This window comes from Porites lutea, chromosome 13, assembly GCF_958299795.1.
Source record: "Porites lutea chromosome 13, jaPorLute2.1, whole genome shotgun sequence".
Lineage (NCBI taxonomy): Eukaryota > Metazoa > Cnidaria > Anthozoa > Scleractinia > Poritidae > Porites > Porites lutea.
This window is the reverse complement of record NC_133213.1, coordinates 23731838-23750986: the sequence shown is the minus strand read 5'-3', so window position 1 is coordinate 23750986 and position 19149 is coordinate 23731838. Positions and strand designations below refer to the sequence as shown.

At 39.6% G+C, this 19149-nt stretch overlaps 2 protein-coding genes and 1 pseudogene across 3 annotated transcripts; 1 reads left to right on the top strand and 2 right to left on the bottom strand.

The window, feature by feature from the left end:
- Window positions 1-1122: 1122 nt before the first annotated feature.
- LOC140923346 (BTB and MATH domain-containing protein 36-like) lies at window positions 1123-3373 on the bottom strand. Its single transcript, XM_073373439.1, has one exon. The coding sequence runs from the start codon at window positions 3353-3355 to the stop codon at window positions 2606-2608; it is 750 nt and encodes a 249-aa protein (XP_073229540.1). The 5' UTR covers window positions 3356-3373; the 3' UTR covers window positions 1123-2605.
- Window positions 3374-9667: 6294 nt separating this feature from the next.
- Window positions 9668-11686, top strand: LOC140922711 (b(0,+)-type amino acid transporter 1-like). 2 transcript variants are annotated; one of them, XM_073372719.1, is made up of 2 exons: window positions 9668-9757; window positions 10005-11685. In XM_073372719.1, the coding sequence occupies exons 1-2, from the start codon at window positions 9730-9732 to the stop codon at window positions 11498-11500; spliced, it is 1524 nt and encodes a 507-aa protein (XP_073228820.1). In that variant the 5' UTR covers window positions 9668-9729; the 3' UTR covers window positions 11501-11685. The 2 variants fall into 2 exon arrangements, with proteins under 2 accessions (XP_073228820.1, XP_073228821.1); XM_073372720.1 differs by having other exon boundaries at window positions 9697-9751; window positions 10005-11686.
- A 673-nt stretch (window positions 11687-12359) lies between these two features.
- LOC140923264 (Y+L amino acid transporter 2 pseudogene) lies at window positions 12360-14740 on the bottom strand (annotated as a pseudogene).
- Window positions 14741-19149: the final 4409 nt, after the last annotated feature.

Here is a 19149-nt window from a genome sequence, read left to right as displayed (position 1 = left end):
CCCCCCCCCCCTGAGATGACCTGCTGTTTTCTAATACAACTGGTATTCTGCAAGAAAAAAATGTGGTTTATTGGTGTTGAAGTAGAGAAAGAGACGAGTGCACCCCCTCGTAAAAAAAAAATCCTGGATCCGCCCCTGGGTTGATATGGTCACTTCGTCACAAGATCTTTCAATAATATTGATAATTCACTCTCTTGAGAAATTAACCAAAGCATTTCATAAACAGAGCTTAGACTACACTGTAAATGGAAGTTCTGGAAGTTTTTTTTATTATTTCCTGGGTAAAATAAATTTTGCATCACCATTTTTACTCTTACCTAGTATATTTAAGGGGTAGTGTTTGCTCTGAAGTAAAAATATTGAAAACTCGCTACATCTTTTTTTGCACAAACTATTGATTATTACATGTTGGGATATAGAAACAAGCAGAAAGCCTCACCCATGGCTGAAAAACTAAGTAATGCTGAACATTGGTGCACGATGATTGGAAAGCAAGTTTCTTTGCCATTTCTTTCCCAACAACTGGATTACATGGTTTGCACAACTTCAGACAAACAAATTTTAAGGACTTTTCAAGGACAAGTTACAGTTTTCAAGGACCCCGTTTGACTCCTTTAACCCCCTTTGATCAACCTATTGGCTAAAATATGTCATGGAGTCATTTAAGATTTTCACTTCTTCAGCCATGGTTGATCACTTTATTCATTTTTATACCTCCTTCTGCAACAAGACTTTGCAGAATGACTGGGTATGACTTGCAATTTCATCTGAGGTACGGAAATACCATTTGAAATAGAGAAACAGAAATCAAATATTGTTCATGCAAAAAAAGGTTTTTGCGTAACCAGTCAGTTTTACAGGCTCTTACACTGAGGATAAGCCAAATCTTCCTTGGCAAAATAACCTAATTTTACAGTAGAAAGGTGTCTTGCGTTGACAAGGTTGTGAATTTCAAGGACTTTTCAAAACTAATGGAGAAATCAGGTACCTTTCAAGGACCTAAACCAAATTCAAGGACTTTTCAAGACAACTGGTAAAATTCAAGACCTTTTCAAGATTGTATGAGTCATGGGATTACCAGCCACAAGATCCTACTTTGGATCACTTCAGTTGGCCATGCTCTAATGTTCAATTTATTTTATTTTTTTCAAACATCATTTACCCTTCAACTCAGAATTCAATTCCTACTCACAAGGTTGTGCACTTACTAACTGTGCTAATCCTTCAACTTCATCTTGGTCTATAAAATAACTGTCAGCTTATATATCCAGCCATTCTATTGAAATAGCTTGCTCAACAAAGCTTATAAATGGAAGGATTCATTCATAACTGGTTGTGTTTCCTTCAAAGGTTCAAGCATCCTAGTTGTTTACATTTACACTGCAAACCATGCCCAAAAAACCAAAGTAGGTGAGTGGAAATACTAAGATAACCAGAGCAGAACACTATCTATGATGTCAATCTAGTATACAGCTTTAATGGTATCTGACATATACATTTTGTTACTTCATGGGCCTTTGCTATGGTGCCTATAAATTTACAAACTTACCTACTGGCCCCAGTTGTTCAATCATTGTGTAGCACAAACCACTGGATAAATCACTATCTAGCTGATAATTATTAATCCAATATTACCAGCATATATATATATATAGCTTTTGTCATTTAATTTAATTTGTATATTTTCCCTTAGCACTTTCTTTTAAAAATCAGTAGACATGCCAGTTTAACAAAAATGCCACATACTGTTTTAGGAAATCAAATCTGAGAAAATCCAAATGGTAATAGAAAACAGCCAATCAGAATTAAGCCTCCGTGAAAATGTGCATGGAAACATTATTTCAAGGAGTACAATAATTTGCCAACTCTCCCGGATTATCTGCAGGGGGTCTCCTGAATACTACACTGATCTCCTGCTCTCCTGTACAGGCCACCAAATCTCCTAGATAAAATGGACTTGTGAGCTTTTATGTGCCTTAGTTTGAAAGTCACCCCATTTTTTTCCCAAAATTCAAATTTTTTTTATTTATTGTACAGTTTCAGAGACACTTTTGCACTTATATAGTCACTGACAAAGATTATTTCATCATTACGATGATGAAAACAAATTTTGATAGCATGTACCTCATGTGAGACTTCATATATAGACTGAAGGCCGTTTCCATGTCATGGTGGTGGTGGTGGTGCATTGACATTCATGGAAAGGGGGGTGGTGGGGTAGTGCAAAAGAGAGTCTCCAGATTTTAGATCTCCAGAGGTTGGCATCTCTGGGAGTATAGGAGTTGGTAAAGGGTCTTGCTGTGGCTTAGAATGCTAATTATACAAAACAAATACTGTTTTTTTTTTGTGGTATCTTGTTGACTATCTTACAGGAAAAGGTTAGCCACACTGAGATTAAGGCTTTACTCGAAACAGGCTAACTTTTTCACTTTTTCAAGTATTCATAGTGGAAGGACTCCCAAAAAGTAGCAACATGCCAAGCAGAAAAAGTCCCTGAAAACACATATAAGGACTGTCACTTTGAACAAGAAAGAAAACAATGCTGAGGGCGCTGATGAAATAGCCCGTTGTCCACAAAATTACATTATGTAATTACGCATAATTATTAGTCAAAAGGTGTAGGGCGATCAAGATCCCGGAACCTCTTTCTTAGGAGAAAATGCCTTCGAAAAGAAAGGGAACCAGGATCATCATCATCTTTATCATTCTTCTTCATTTTGAGAATTTCAATAGTTGACTTGCAAGATGCCAGACGCTTCTCCAGATATTTGACTCTCTCTTCTACGAGTTGCTGGGAATATCTTTGCTCTAACTGCGAAAACAACTCATTTTTCTTCAGAGTTTCCCAGTTTGTCTCCTGTGAAACAAACTTGGACATACAGCGGTGAATCAGTTCATCGCTTAGCTGGTGTCTTTGAGCCATAACCACAAACTCTAAAGCTTCTTCGCTTGACATATTCTTGATTAAGAAAAACTGCTCACATCGTTTTTTCAATCTGTCCATTTGGTATTCACAAGATAGCTCCAATAAAGAAAAGCAATTTTCTTCATTGATACGGTGTTCAACATAAGGGTAGATAGCCCGTAGAAGTTCTTCTATTTCGTCTGCCTTTTTACCAGGAAGAGGAATTTCTGCGGCGTTTTTCTCTTTAAAGTCGGACGTAAGCATTCTGTCAAAAACAGGTGAACACATCGATAAAATACAACGGTGAACGTGAAAGCGCTTTCCTTCGACTACAAGCACCAAGTCACTTATCGTCCAAGGTTGAGAGAAATCTAGATCTGGTTTACAGGTCGCGGTTTTTGAAGTTGAAGGAGCACCGTCCTTAACAATCGAAGGATAGGCAGACGCCATTGTGGGATCTTCCGTTTGGCGTCCAGTCCCCTTCGGAAAAGAATGGACTGCACAATCTCGTACCCAGCTGAACCGAGAGGGCAAACGAGAAAATTATTGGGGAGGGGTGATAGAAAATCACGAGGGTCTGACTTAAGAAAGCTGTGGTAGTTCAGTGCGGACAGTGCAATGGGCCAGGCTATCCCATGGTAGGATATTTGATCGAGTACAATTGCTAGGGGGATGGGGTATTTGTGCCAGGTAGTTGATTTTTTGGGCAGGGAGACTGAGAGCAAGGTGAACAAAAACCTCATTCTTTCTGAACGTGTATCTACTGTAAAAATGTCGAAAATTATGGTGGCAGCCCCCTAATCTCGTACCCAGATCTCAGTCTGTTTTACCCCGTCTCGCGTCTTTAGTCACGCGCGTGGTCGTTTAGGCGTTTCCCTCGACCGACTAAGAAAAAGAGAGGCTGTTCGTAGGCTATTGAAAGGTTTGAACCCAAGAGTCATTTCATAAGTAGGTGAAGCATCAGCGTTCCGGTGATAGAGTCCTGGTTCCGACGGACTGTTGTTGACAGTGACTGACGTTTGGACGACCTGTGCGACAGGTCAACACTCAATACGTAGTCGTCTTGTACCTCAACTGCCCCTTAGCAAGCTCTTGCCCGTAGTCAATCTTTATCGCGTTTTAGAACTCGGGAAAAGGTCAGTAATTTACTTTCCTGTAGGAGGTGTCGGATACTGAGCTGTGTGGCTGGGTTTGCTTAGAGTTTACTTATAACCTTGTTTACATTATAAGATGTAATGCACTTTCACATTTGAATAAAAAATGAATAAATCTTGGTGGAAAAGTGTCAAGCAATTTATTTTCCTTACTTTGTTTGCGATTTCAAAAAGCCCGCTCCCCTGCGGTGCACGTGATGGGGAACGTTTTCTTAAACCATAAGTAATGAGCGGGTCTTTTCTAGCTACATAAATAATAATACAATAACTGTAACAATAGAATAATTACATTAAGCGGCGTCCTAAGACAGTTTCAGAAGATCACGACGCAATTTTAAAGCTTTGATAAGTTATTATACAATGATGACCAGAATAATCAGATGAAACAACAAAACAACAGAATAATAATGAGATATAAGCGAAGCATAATGTTCATTTTATGGCTGAAAACACAGAAGACTACGCCTGACTGCCCAGCTTGCGTCGGCGGGCTTTTCATCGGGTCTTTTGAATAAAACGCTACATTGTCTTAATTTATTACACCTTTTAATTATCCATGGATAATTAATTTTGCGGCGAGAAAGCAAAAACAACTTTTTTTACCGAAAGAAGAAAGCTTCTCTTTCGACGACTGGCCTCATCATTTTTCAGGATTTTATTTCAGGGTACCTCGCGAACTCTTCATATCTTCCCGGAAATTTCGTCCTTTTTCCATGAGTTCAACCCGTAGCCCTTTTATTGTTATTCATAGGACATTGTTTGAGTTAGCATTATTTCTCCTCCGAGCACAGGTAATTTATGGCTGGCGGTTGTTTCCGTGCGCAAAGCCGACTTTTATGTCAAGTCCACTGATATTTTTTTGTTATTATGTGACATTTTGCACTTAGTAATTGAAGGCACGCGTAAGAAGTTTACACAAATTGACCTTTTTAATAAGTTAAGTTATGAATAAAAAAGAGACTATATTTTTCGTGAGATATTGTCCCGGAGCATTGTCTAGGGGCACGTTTATTTTTCAGGCTCATGACTTACGAATAAACATTTGCCGATGTAGTTTACAGTTTAATAATGTTCTCATCATATCTGCTGGTGATTGATTATTTTACAGCTTTTTTGAAGGAAATATGGTTGAATAACTGTGTTTGGTTACTGCGTATTTGTTGGAGTGTAATTGAGGATTAACCAGTTGAAATTTTGGCGGGAATTTTGGAGCAAGTGACATGACACAAGACGAAACGCGAGCTGCAAATAAGAAAAAAAATGCACCAGTGCTGATATTATTTTTCTATTTGGTTAAAAAAATTCAACCACTGGAAAATCCGCAGGGAGTTGATCGCTAACTTTTTGTAATCAAAAATTTAAAACATTTAATGGTCCAAGGGCGTCACTGGCTTGATACAAAGGAATACTGATTTGTTCGCATTCGCGTGCGAGAATTGAACGCCTGATTGCGAAACACTACCGCGCTTTCTGATTGGCCCAAGAAGAAAAAGGTCCGAAATTACGTGCCCGTGGCATTGTATATTTAGCACTAGGATTTGAACGCAAACTTCATTTCCTGACTCAGCGTCGCTCAAAGAAGACCTCTTCGATCAACAAGTTAGAAAGTATTTGCAATTGAACAGTCTTTGAGAGTCAATATGGCAGAAAGAATCCATTTGACAAGGAGACGACAGGTACATGAGAGTTCCCTCTTTAACCGCTGCGAAATGCACCGTGCCGTTTGAATTTCGTGTATTTTTTTCTCATTCGTTTATTTTTTTCCTTCCGACAGGCGAGCAAACCTTTGCTTGAGCGACAAAGACGTGCACGCATTAACCGAAGCCTCGAAGAACTCAAGGGCCTTGTTCTTTCTGCCCTCTACCGCGATGTAAGTTGTTTTACTAAGCTCTCTTGAATTTTGCGATAAGTCGTCCTTGTAAATGCAAATAATTTACTGTAGCATGAAGTATCGTGTGCGAGCTACAACGCGTCACTTAAGAGTCTTTTTGACACCTGAGTATTTGGACCTGTAATGATCAATGAAATTTCATTAAGGTTTTTCTTGTCGTTTGGTCTTTTCATCTCCTCAGAATGATCAAAACTTCCAAAAGATGGAAAAGGCGGAGATTCTGGAGCTGACTGTAAACTTCTTAAAGATGATTCGAGAACAACAAGTCACAGGTCAGTATTCGATATGGGAATTTTTCCATAGGTGTATTCAGTTTTCCGTGCAAGCTGCGAAACATGTCATTTTGATTTGTGCTTCATTGGAGCGATTATGTAGTTGGTTGCATTGACAATGGTCGCTGATATATTGTTCTTTCGGTTTAAGGTTACTGGACCAATCCGAGCGATTCAGAATTCCTGAGCAGCTATCGCGCGGGATTTAATGACTGCGCTACTAGAGTTTGCAAATTCATGGAAAACCAGCCCCGGGTAGACAGCAAACTACGCGAGCAGATTCTTGTACGTTTGGCAGCTTCTTGCAGCCCTGTTACACCAGAAAGTGTCTATTGTCCCAGTCCTCTTACAACACCGTCGATTTACAGTTTTCAAGCGAGTGACTCTCTTTCCTGTTGCGGTGTCTCTTCGCCCCCGCCTTCACCCCCATCAAGCGCATTCAGTCCGTTTAATCCTGGTAATGGTGCCCTTTCTGCGGTAGAAGCTGGAAGAACTCCCAGAGGATATGAGGCCATTGAAAAATTGGACAGAAATTCTATGGATTCCGCAAGTTATACTAGGCCATTATGGAGACCGTGGATCTCGAAATCCCAAAATTAAGAATATTATTGACGACTTTGGTGCTGTTCAGACGATATTATCATGACAATGTACTATTTACAAAGTGAACACTAACTGCGCTCTTAAGCGCGCGAAGTAACAACGGAGCAGACAATTGAAAATCCGGCACGTGCATTTACACATTGAGTGCATTTCACCCACGACAAGTGCACTGCGTAAACGGAGTTGGCTGTTCTATTATATATTGCTCATATTGAGAGAACTGACAGAAGCCATTATATTCTCAGAATTGCAGTTGTACAGAGGTGTTTAAATTCAAGAGATCTCGATCCCGGTGTTTAAATTTTGTACGAATATATGTAAGGATTTCTACTTAATATTTGAATGCAAAAATGGCAATTAAAATAGCTTTTGATACACCTGAGGTGATAGTTGTCCTGTTTTTTTTTTCTTCTTTGCTAAACGGGTGGCGACTTTACTAACTGTCGGTTGCTAAGTCACTTACTCACTTCGCACGCTACTAGCTTTTATTTCGAATGAAAAGACCACCTGATTTTAAAACCATTATTTTTTTTATCGTTATACACTGATTACCGTTATCACAGATTTTCTCTGGACTTGACTTTGTTATGGAGTATCAATTCATATTGGTATAACTCCTCTAGTTACTTGAACGTCTGAGTTCAAGTTTCTTAGTCAGCACCTCTCGAATGCTTGTTTAGCTTTGCCTGTTTTCAGCAGCTTACTGTGAAACAGGGTACATTCTACAAGTTGAATGTTCCACCAGTAACCCATAACAGCGTGCTTCTCCAGGCACGTCTTCGTGGTATATATTGACTGGTAATCCGCTCTTCATTTTCAGTTGAACCAGATTATAATGAGAAACCTGGCAATTTTGTTTTTCATTTACTGGTGAATTTTGTCAATCCTTCATAACGTCAATAAAAAAATAGGTCAGGGGCGTTTTCTAAGGAGGTGATGGAAGGAAGGGGGATTTGGGTTCCGTAGTAATAATACAGTTAATTTGATTATGATTTTTTAAAACAGTTTTTAAATAATAGTTGATTGTAGTGTTTTTAAGTACAAGAAACAACAGTGAAACAGTGAGCGCTTTTTTCCTACCGAAGTGGACAGAAACGGAAATGAACGTCAAAACAAACAGTTCGTTTTGTCAGTAGATAGTACTCAATACTCGTGTGAAAAATAATACGTAGTAGTCTACTCATGAAACAATTAGGGCCATTTTCATGTCCAACCCGACAGAAACGAAAATAGATATCAAAACAAATCTTTCAAAGAACTACCATAATTTCACTTTTTAAGGTATTGCATATACTGTTCATACGGTTTGCTTTATTACTGACTTTCTCCTGTAATTATTTTAGATATTAGCCGTTATGTGCCTTCCGTTATTGTGTCGCATTAACGTGTGTTCTATTGTCTCAACTAAAGGTTTTTGTCAACCTGCTGTCGGTTGTCTCAATTTATTAGCAGCGAGTCGCTTCGATGTTAAAACGTCTTGCTCTGTTCGACCAGAGATAGATCAAGAAAATATGCATTTCAATAAGTACTGAAATTTTCATTTGCATTTTGGGCGGAAAATGTTGCAACTTCTTTAATTGTCGTTCTTTTCCTTATTACTGCACAAGGAAGACTTGTCAACGAATAGCTTTCTAAAACTATTGAATTTCCTTTTCACCAGCATCTTCCAATACGTAATGACAATAAGACCACAGAGAAGCATGTAATTCAAAGGAAGCTGACAAAAGAATTTTTCCAGCAGTATACGCCATTGATGAAATTTTTTCCAGTGTAGGAATTTTTTTCGCCTGGTATTTCCTTGTAAGAATTTTTCCCTCCAAATCAGTCTTCAGGATATTTTTTCTGAAATCACCCATCCCTCTCAAAAGTCAAATGGTCAGGTCGGGCCTTATCTGAATGAGGCATGCACTACTGGAAAACTGTGAAAGCAAAACTTACGTGTCACTAGTTTGTATTATAAATAGGAGTTTTGCAAACAAATTTTCAAAAAGGAATCCAAGAGAATAGGAGGAACTCTTTGCTAAGGCAAGTGGATTGTAATCCAGAACCCCTGCTGGGATACCTGTGAAGCACCACAAAGCAGACAACACAGGATCACCAGCCCAGACAGACCGGGGCCGCGAACTGCGGGGTATGGCACGTGGCACAAGCATACATTATTGAATACACTGAGAGAGCATAAAATAAGTTGGGTTTTAATTATAGAGCCCATGTCTATCCCTTTGTACATATTTTCTATCCGCTGTATGCAAAGCCTTTAAAACCGGTGGAAGAAAATCGAAAATCTCAATAACTGTATTGTCATCCGCATCAGTTCCTCTGATCCATAGAAAACTTTTAAAGACTCATCATACTTAACGTGTTTTAACGAAATGGTTCATAACACCTGGTGAGATACTGTAGAACGAATCTCCTTTAAATTTTAAAACTTTTAATTATTTTGTCAGCAAAAGTCGTGAGTTACTGAAGGTTCTTGGTTCATAATTCCCTCTCGAAAATGTTCATTACACCCAGGAGCAGAGTAATCGGCTCCTGTTATACCATTATTTCATGTCCCGGGAGGGCAGTATGTTCCATGGAGGGCGTGGCGTCGCGGCCCGCGTCAGGGAGGAGGTTATTCAAATATTTCAAGTCGAACATTTCGTTCTAGTTTTTATTCCATCCTCTTCAGCTCCGATCCTTTGTGCAGGTGACCTTATAACGTGATGGCAAAAAACTAATAAGCGGTCGTTTCACATTCCATATCTTTCTGCTCTTCGGTCGGGATTACCCTCGGGACTAGACAGCGCGAAGATGACGTGTGCGACCGTGTAAGACTGGACCGGAGTGTCACCGTAATGGCGGGCAGACAAGATGTTCTTCGTTCGAAGTAACAAGATAATTCTCGAGATCAATTAGAAAAAAATGCACCGAACCACAACAAAGGGTACAGGTAAGTCATGCCGCAAAAAGAGGCTTCGTGGAAAAGTACAATTTTGACTTCGGGCATTGCGTTCTTTGAAGAAAATTTTAAATGAGTCAGTGTACATGTGCAATCATTTATTAGAGGCAATTTTCATTCAAGTTCTGTTAGCTTGTGAGAAAGATAGAAGTTTACTTGCTTGCTTTTGTTTCTACAGATAGTATCAGTGTTGTTGATTAAAATTATATTTATGTAATGCAATCTTTTTCGTCAATAGATGCCAAGGCTGTGAATGAAAACCAAACTCATTCAAGTGTGGAAAATACAGAAAACACAATGAAGATGATTGAACAAGAAGATTTTGTGGTGACCAGCAGTTTGTCATTCCATGAGAACAAAGCAACTGCAGAAGAGAAATTTGTCAAATTGCAAAAAAACCCCACCGGGAATCACCATAGTAATGTTAAACTGTCCAGAAGTGTGACACTGTTACAGGGCATCTCTTTAATGGTAGGGGTTATGATTGGTTCTGGAATATTTGTGTCACCACGTTATGTCCTTTTGCATTCTGGTTCAGTTGGTGTTACCCTAATGGTATGGATATCATCTGGTGTTATGGCAATGTTTGGAGCTTTGTGCTACTGTGAGCTGGGGACAATGATTCAACGTTCTGGCGGCGAACTTACTTACATTCGTGAAGCTTTGGGTCCATTAGCAGGTTTTTTAGTAAGCTGGACAATGGTTCTGATATTGAAGCCAGCCTCTGTAGCCATCATTACATTGAGTTTCGCATCATACGCTATTCAGCCATTTTTGAATGAGAAAGACATGGACACTGAACAGCTTATCAAATTTATAGCTGCTGTCTGTATTATTTTGATTACGACTGTGAACTGTGTAAGTTCACGATGGGCTGGTCAAATGCAGGTCATTTTTATGGTAATGAAATTACTGGCTATTGGGATTATAGTCTTGATTGGGGCTTCTCGAATTGTCAGTGGACACTATGAGAATTTTCAGTCTCCTTTTAAAGGTACAAACCCAAATATTGGAGAAATCGCCCATGCTTTCTTTAGTGGACTTTGGGCTTATGATGGCTGGAACCAACTTAATTATGTCACAGAGGAGCTGCAAAACCCTCACAAGAATCTACCACGTGGAGTAATGATTGCTCTCCCTCTCGTCACATTTTGCTACACTCTTGTTAACATAGCATATTTCAGCATCCTGACACCGGCAGAAGTTCTCTCATCTAATGCAGTGGCTGTTTCAGTGGCTGAAAAAGTGCACCCCACCCTTGTTGTCATTATGCCCCTGTTTGTAGCTTGCTCCTGTTATGGTGCTGCCAATGGCTCTATTTTCACCAATGGAAGAGTGGTATGTTCAGCTGCTAAGGAAGGTCATATGCCTCACTTTTTAGCCACCATTAATACCCATTTTAATACACCATTGCGTGCCATCATGTTCCCATCATCTATATCCCTCTGCCTGTTGATGATTGGTAATTTAGATTCTCTACTAAGCTGCTTCAGCTTTGTGGCTTGGATTTTCCTTGGTGGAACTTTCCTTTCTCTTCTGATCCTACGTTGGAAAAAGCCCCATGATCTGCGTCCTTACAAAGTATGGATTGGGATCCCTGTTGTCATGTTAGTGGTATCCTGTTGTCTTGTTATTGCACCTTTGTTGGCAAAACCACAATCATCTGCAGTTGCATTGGGTTTTGTCTTGTCTGGGGTCCCTGTGTATTTGCTTTTTGTTTACCGCAGTAAATAAGTTGGGTTAATTTTGATGATTCCTTTTGTTAGTTTACCCACAATGCATGGTATAAAAGGGCTTGGGATTTAGCCGTCATATAGTAAACATTGACATCTTTCACTCACCCTTAAATATAAGAAGTGAAATAGGCTCTTTGCATGACGTGATCAACTCTGGTAAACACAAAGACTGGTTAGCACAAGCGGAAAGAGCACATCAAAATTAGGTAACCTGAGAATTTTCAGCTGTATTTCTCAAAAGTAGTGATTGCAACGGTCGCTGAAAGTTGGAAGCATTTGTATGAGAAAAACAACTTTTGTCATCCAGTCACGGGTGCATGGTTTTCCATACAAATCCTTGTAATTTCGAAATTTTCAAAACTGTCATGAAATATTTTCTTAAGCATTACAGGGCTCAAATCTCCTTTTAATTGATAACAGGCAATTTGAGCCCTTTAATGCGTAAGGGAAAGACTTAAAGACAGTTTCAGAATTTTAGAATTTACAAGGATTTGTATGGAAAACCATCCAAGCGTGACTGGGTGGCAAAAGTTGTTTTCGCATACAAATGCTTCTAACTTTTGGTGGCTGTTGCAATCGCTGCTTTTGAGATATACGGCTGAAAATTCTCAGGTTACCTAATTTTAATATGCTCTTTAACCTTGTGCTAACAAATGTTTTCAAAAGCAAACTGTTTTCATGTTTACCCAAAGTTGATCACTTGATCACAGTCATGCAAAGAGCCTATTGTGAGACTCAGGGAAGTCTGCAAGTCTGAAAAGTAGTGGTAGACATTTTAAAATTTCATTTACGTTACAAAAGTGATATTTATGTTCTTGTTGAATTTTGTTACAAGTGAATACACTGTTAAGGCAACTTTATTCTCTCAATTCTTTATTTATTTCCACTAATATAATGAGTAATCTTAAGATTAAGAAGAGGTAATATACACATATTATTGTCTGTGGTGTCCAAAGTGGCAAGAGATTTCTAGTTGGAAACTGCCATGTTTAAATAAATGGCAGCCAAATAATAAACTAAAACTAAATCCAGCTTATTGATTTGATTTACATCAATTATTATAAATTTGTATAATGTCAATGTAAATCATTGTCAATATTTTTTCTTGAGACTGCCCATATTGGAAAATGTTCAGTTATCACAGGAAAAGATGGTATATACCAGTTACTAGTTGGTGTTATTTAAGTTTCAGTTTTCAAGCGAATCCACAAAATGATTTCTTACCAAAAGGCCTAGAAATCTTACAAATATAGATTGTCTTTTCTTTTCGAAAATATCTGTGTAAAGTGATCTTTGTGGGAAAACTAATCTAAACTGTTCTGGTCATGAATTATAATGGGTCAATTTTCGCGGGACCCAGATATCGCATGCACATTAAAAATGAGCTGAATGTAATAGGAAAATTTAGAGAAAAATCTATTGAAACGCTTTGATCTGGATGTCCAGTTTTTCTTGATAAAAATGTAATATGCCGGAATTCCTGCTAAAATAACTGACAGTCCAAACACAGACTCCAAGGGATTGGACAAAAAGGGTGTGGCCGCAAAACACAATGAAACACCCGCCATGAAAACAGGAATAACAATATTGACTTTGAAATATCTTGGTGTGTCTGCTTTTTTCCTTCTCAACCAAATCAAACCAATGAAAATGGCAGAGTAGATAAGCCATTCTACAAACAATAACCAGTTCAGTAGATTTTCAATATTAGTGGGGAGGAGCATAACAAGTGCCAATATGGCCCGCATTAGAACTGCTGGAATAGGTGTTTGAGATTCCCTGTGAATCATGGCTAAAAATGAGGGAAGCTGCTTCTCTCTGGCAACTGAAAATATTATCCTTGAACTGCTGAACAATCCCATGTTAAGAGAACCAAAACATGATAAAGACACAATAAGAGGCATAAGTGCTCCAAAAACCGGGCTCAAACGAGAAGCAAATGAGATAGCAACAGCATCAGAAGCAAGGATCTCTTGCTTTGTTAATACGCTGAAATACGCCAGGTTTATCAAGACGTAAGACAACGTAACTATGAGAACGGATATAACTAAAGCTCTTGGAAAGTTCTTTTTAGGGTTTTTAACCTCTTCTGTGATGAAGTTAAGCGAGTTCCATCCACCATACGCCCACATTGCACTGTAGAAGGCGTGGCCCACGTGACCTGGGCTTATAGCACTGTCATTAAAAACATGCTGTGGGTCAAACCCTTTGGTTTTGCCAGCTATTAATCGGACTAGAGCTACAATAACTATACTGGCCACTGCAATCAGCTTACAAGATGTAAACAGTACTTGGACACGGGCTGCCAAGCGAATACTGAGGTAGTTTACAGCTGTCAAAATGCAAATTGCCGAAGATGCTAAAAGTTTCACTAAGCCAACCGGTGGTTCGCAGGCGATATCCATGTCGGCGGTTGCCTTGCTGGGAAAGAACGGCTCAGTAGCATACACAGCGAAAGTTAGGCTGAGTATAGCAAAAGAAGCGGGATCTAAAAACCACACATTAACCCAGCTGTATAAGAACCCGATAAAGCGGCCGTAAGCGAGTTTCAAGTAGATATAATCGCCACCAGATTTCTCGATGAATGTTCCAAGCTCGCAGTAACAAAGTCCTCCAAAAAGACTCACAACACCGCCAAACGTCCATATTAACAGAGTTTCCCCCATGGAGCCGGCATGTAGAACAACGTACCGGGGGGATATGAATATTCCCGACCCGATTATTCCCCCTACCACCATGGCGATCGCGTGGACGAGGCCAATTCTTCGCTTGATTTGAATTGTTGTTGTACCTTTTTCAGCTTCAAGAAATGGACTCCTTTCTGAATTAAGTTCATCCTCGTCATCCATGTTTTCTTCGTATTTATCCTCTCTTCCAACGTCATCAATACTACATTCTTCATTTCCCACTAAACTACGTTCCTCTTCATCCATTAACGGTCGTATATCCATGCCATGTAATGGTTAAATCAGCTTCGCATGTACGATTTTAGTTGTCTCTGTTCTAGTGGCAGTTGTTTTGGTTCGTTCTCTTTCCGTAATGGCTGCGGCTTTCAACCATGATATTGACTAATCGACATTACAATTTACAGGTCACGCACGTTCACGAGAGTAGGCCGGCAATCAAGAATCAAGTTACAGAAGTAAACTTATCAGATAAAATTACGATTTTTTTTGGTCACGATCACTTGTTAATAGTTTTCTTAGTCTCAAATTATTTTTTACAGCGGCAACTGCTTTTAAGATATGCTAATTTGTTTAAAGATATGCTAATCTCATTGTCAGTTAAAGCTAAAAACAAATTTAATCTCCACGTGTCTGTTGTTTCCGTCGCGCTTATGCGCACGTGTTCGAGGACCAAATTTCCACAAAGTTTGATAAATCTTGGTTCAAAAGGCTGTGTATTGCTCGTACATGGCACAGGGTTTGTTCAAGTTAAGTTTAAAAATTATGAGGACCCGGAATGCGTGGGCTGCGATAGAGACCTCAGAGCAAAAATAAACAATTGAGGAACAGCTAACTCGTCCGTAAGGTTTTTCGGGTGGGTGTTAATGGGGTGGGCACTCCGTTATACCTTTGGCTTAAACAGGGATTTGCCGCTAAATAATCAATAGTTTTCAGGGTCTTGAGTGATACACAGGGTACACAAGTCACTAGTTGGGTCTTGAATAGAGCCCTTTTCTGAAAGGCTTGAACAGAATTTAGTTATTCTCCTAAAGCAGCTTTTGCAATACTGTTTGTGGTTGTTTGGTCACGCTGTCTACATGTCTATCGGGTCGCATTTTTTAGTTTTGTCACAAAAAAAGAAATAAGTAGGTTGAGTATGATTTTCGAGTTGAACGTAGTCCTGAATAGGACTGTTAAGTTGTTGTTGACAGTGACTGACGTTTCGACAACTTGACTGTATTGAAGTGAGTTGTGTCACGTCAGTTGATGGCATTAAACTCTGGTTATTGAATGTTATTGGTCGTCTGTCAGTTAAACAGTGATGTTATTGACTATGAAGACTGGTAATGTCATTGGGCACCAATGACATTAAGAACAGAAATACTAAATAATTCTTTTTGCATAATGACGAGAAATTGGGATATGGTAAGCAACATTCCGTCTGGTTTGTACCAACTGGCTGATGAAGGAACTACTTTAAAACATGGTCCTCAATTCTCGACTGAAATTTCCGAAATATGACCTGACCATTGATCTTCCGTCGAGAATTTTTTTACATTTTTGGCCCGCCAGACGTCCAAAAGGTAAGCACCAAGGCAAGCACCCTTGATGTTCCGTAAACGGCCTCAGATGTAGGCCTTTTCTGTCTGCAGAGTCTCGCTAAGTTTTAACCAGATGTATTCCAGATGTCTAGCCGGTCTAGGCCTCAATATTCTCCAGTCGGGTCACGTGGTCCGAGTGAGTTTGTTCGTCACTCCTCGCCACTTGGGACTTTTCCCTGGTCCCCTAGCCTGCTAGCGGCGAGGAAGGAAGGAGAGACAGCTGTATTCTAAGGCTAATACGTCACTGAGAAGCTGGGAAGGCAAAGCGCAGTTAGCGAGGCCATGCATTTGTTGCCTGTCAGTAGCCCATGGCCTGTTTACTTTGTTTGCATAAGAAAGAGCGAGCTTGATGTGTGATCCGAAATTGGGTTTGTTGTCCTTGGCCTCGCTCTACTTGCTGTTAAGAGAAGAAAAGTTCTCGGTATGTAAAACCAATAATTGGGCCGGGATGACGCAGATCAAAGATAACAACAACTTCGTCCCCAGGGCACTTTTCCCTGGCTTTGGAGGTGGGCGCTGTCACAGGTCACAACGTTTTTAGCCTGTGAACAGGCCTTTGGTCGAGTGCGGAACTATTTTTTTCCCCAAATCGGCACCGGCATAAATGGCCTATTTTTGAAAAATAAAATAAAATAGTTCTTCTCCGTGTGTGTTACTTTAATTCTTTGCTTTGGTTATTTATACTTCCTGGGAAATTTTCCAGCTCTAGTCAAGCTGACATCACTCAGCATTCAAAGTGAGTTTTCTTGCAGGAATTAAAGGGAACTTTATGCTTGAACTTCGATAGAAAATGTTAAAAATGTCAACACCAACAGTGATAGTTGTATCGAGGCGCTGGGAGAGTTTTATAGTTTTTGCTAACCACGGTTATCTTTCTACGACGGGATCCATTAGTAGCATTCTCTGCAATAATCAGGGTTCTGACCGAGCTACGGCTTATTGCGAAGCATGAATAACAACAATGTATGTTAGCAGGAGCCGATTTCCCGCCCTGATGTTAGGCAAAATCAGGAGCAAAATATATGAATTACAATAACCATCAACGCCATTTTCCATCAAATGGATTCTGAGCCGTCGGCTCTAATTTGGCAGCTTGCCGACAGCACAAATACTTGACGTTCTGGAATCGCCATGGCTTCCGTCATCCTATGACAAAAATTTAGCGTTTCAGCTCGTAATTGCAGGGTTTGGAATGTCGAGCCCCCGACGAAAACCGACTGGGAACCAACCCGAGAACTGCCCCATATGACTCATATACATTACATCGCATTTCGTGATATTGCACAATTACTAGGAACTCATTATTTCTTTTACCTTGAACTAAGCATACGTCAAACTGAAATAAGCCTATTATTAGCAATTGTATTGCTAAGAATAGGCCAATATAAAAACTGAACTTTGTCTACGTCTTTGATTAACTGCTGCACCGAAGTGAAGTACTGATTTCTTATATTGCCGGGTGGTAAGTCAAAATCACTTAACAGAAACTGATTTCTTTTTAAGGCCAAAGAATTAAATGTATGCAGAATACAGAAAACATGTCAGTAATCAACACGAAAAGGAATGAAACATCATATAATAAATGGAATATACTAATAAATACTTCCGTATACTATAGATGAATTTAGTTGATTCGGATGCATGTAATTAAAAAAGTACTTTAACACGTCTTTGGATTCTTACTTCATTGTAGTGCGTTGGTACAAGTTCAAAACCCCCTGAACCCGCTTCATAAGAATGGAACACAACTGTGCCAGTGTAGAAGTAAAGATTGGGCCGTGCAGCCGATTAAGGTGCCTGCACAGCAAATGTTTTTTTTATGAAGCATCAATTAGTGTTAGCTAGGCGCTAAGCCTGTTTTAACGACCTCCGGTTCTTAAGAAGGAATTTCGTGGCAGGTTTATTAATCTGTATGGTAATTCAAGTAATGAACAGTTGAAGAGCCGCGAGTTATTCAGCTGTCAAATGGCCGTGATATCTGTCTTTCGAAGGAGACTTTTTGACAAACGCAGCAGACTTATTTCTTGATCAGGCAGTGCATGAATGAAACGCCGCGGGAAACGGCCAGTTTAACAAAAGAAAGTTCTTTCTGAGTACTGTTTTATTACAAAAAAAATGTGACCCACTGATGCCCCCCCTCCCCTTTTACGTTGCATGACAAAATTGTATTTTGGCCTGAGTGACAAATAGAGGGTTTCAGCCGCCGGTAAGTGGGCTTTGAACGTGTTCAAAACATGGCCAGAAAGGCCTAGTCACTTTATAATGTCTCTTTTAAACCAAAACACTAATTAAAACTTGGAGTTTTCTTGTTTGTTTTTTGTTTGTTTTGGTCTTGGTCTTATTTTTGTTCACTGTTTATTTCTTTCAGACAAGGTTTGGTTCACGGCGTAAATAAGGCGTAGGACTCTGCTGCGCGCGCATCTTCCGTTCCCCATTGCAGGGACCCATCATTACAGTCAGTCAGGACTTCTGGAGAAATATCCAAACGAACATTTTCAAATCGTCGAGCCGTTTCTACCGACCCGAAAAATCCCGTTTCCTAGCCAGCACGCTGATTCCCCCCCCCCCCCCCCCCCACCCCCAACTGCATACGACCCAGGGACTCTTATGGGAAGCGCGGTTTGGGGCGCTTAGGATTCAAACCCTGAGCCGTTTTAAATAAAGTTGTGCGGCGTTGTCATTTTTCTTCTAATTTGTAATCTCCCCGATCCCATTGCGTGACTCCTGCCAGAGACTAATTAGGGACATGTGTATCACTATCAGTATGAACGGCAGCAGTACGTCACGATTACATCTCACGCTATTTTGGGAGACACGAAACCCTTTCTAGACAGATGTGTATTCCCTTGTGCCCACACACATACTGAAAAGAGACAAGTCTTAAGAAGACCGATAGTTTATATTCAATGAAGAAGGTTGAGTGGAGCGATTTAGGGCAGTATACATCTGAACTCAAGCACGCTCGCGTGATCAGTGTAAAAGGCCGCGATATGTTAACTTTGGACGACCCTTCCCCTAACTAACTTACTCGTTAATATATGACGCAGTAATATTTTACAGTTATCATAAAATTTAAATGTTTACTATTTTTGAAAATTTAAAACCTAAAAAAATTACTTATATTAAACTGGGTGAAATAAGGACCAGAAAATCGCTGTCCTGTATCAGCGCCACTTCACTGAAATCCTTTGGCAATATAATAGTTCGAATTATTGCTACTAGATTTTTTTATTGCCCTACTCAAGATTAGCAAGCATTAATTAAACTCACATCTCGCGTTTTTTAAGGGATACTTAAGTAGCCTTGGACACTAAAACTGTAAATAGAAAAATTCAAATTTGCTTGGAGCAGTTCCCGGGAAAAAAAAAAGAAAAGATTAA

Bases quoted from the DNA above. Each gene is read 5' to 3' on its own strand.
- LOC140922711 (XM_073372719.1), top strand. From the start codon at position 9,730: ATGCACCGAACCACAACAAAGGGTACAG. The intron at 9,758-10,004 runs GTAAGTCATGCC...TTTCGTCAATAG, and splicing joins AACCACAACAAAGGGTACAG to ATGCCAAGGCTGTGAATGAA.
- LOC140923346 (XM_073373439.1), bottom strand. From the start codon at position 3,355: ATGGCGTCTGCCTATCCTTCGATTGTTAAGGACGGTGCTCCTTCAACT.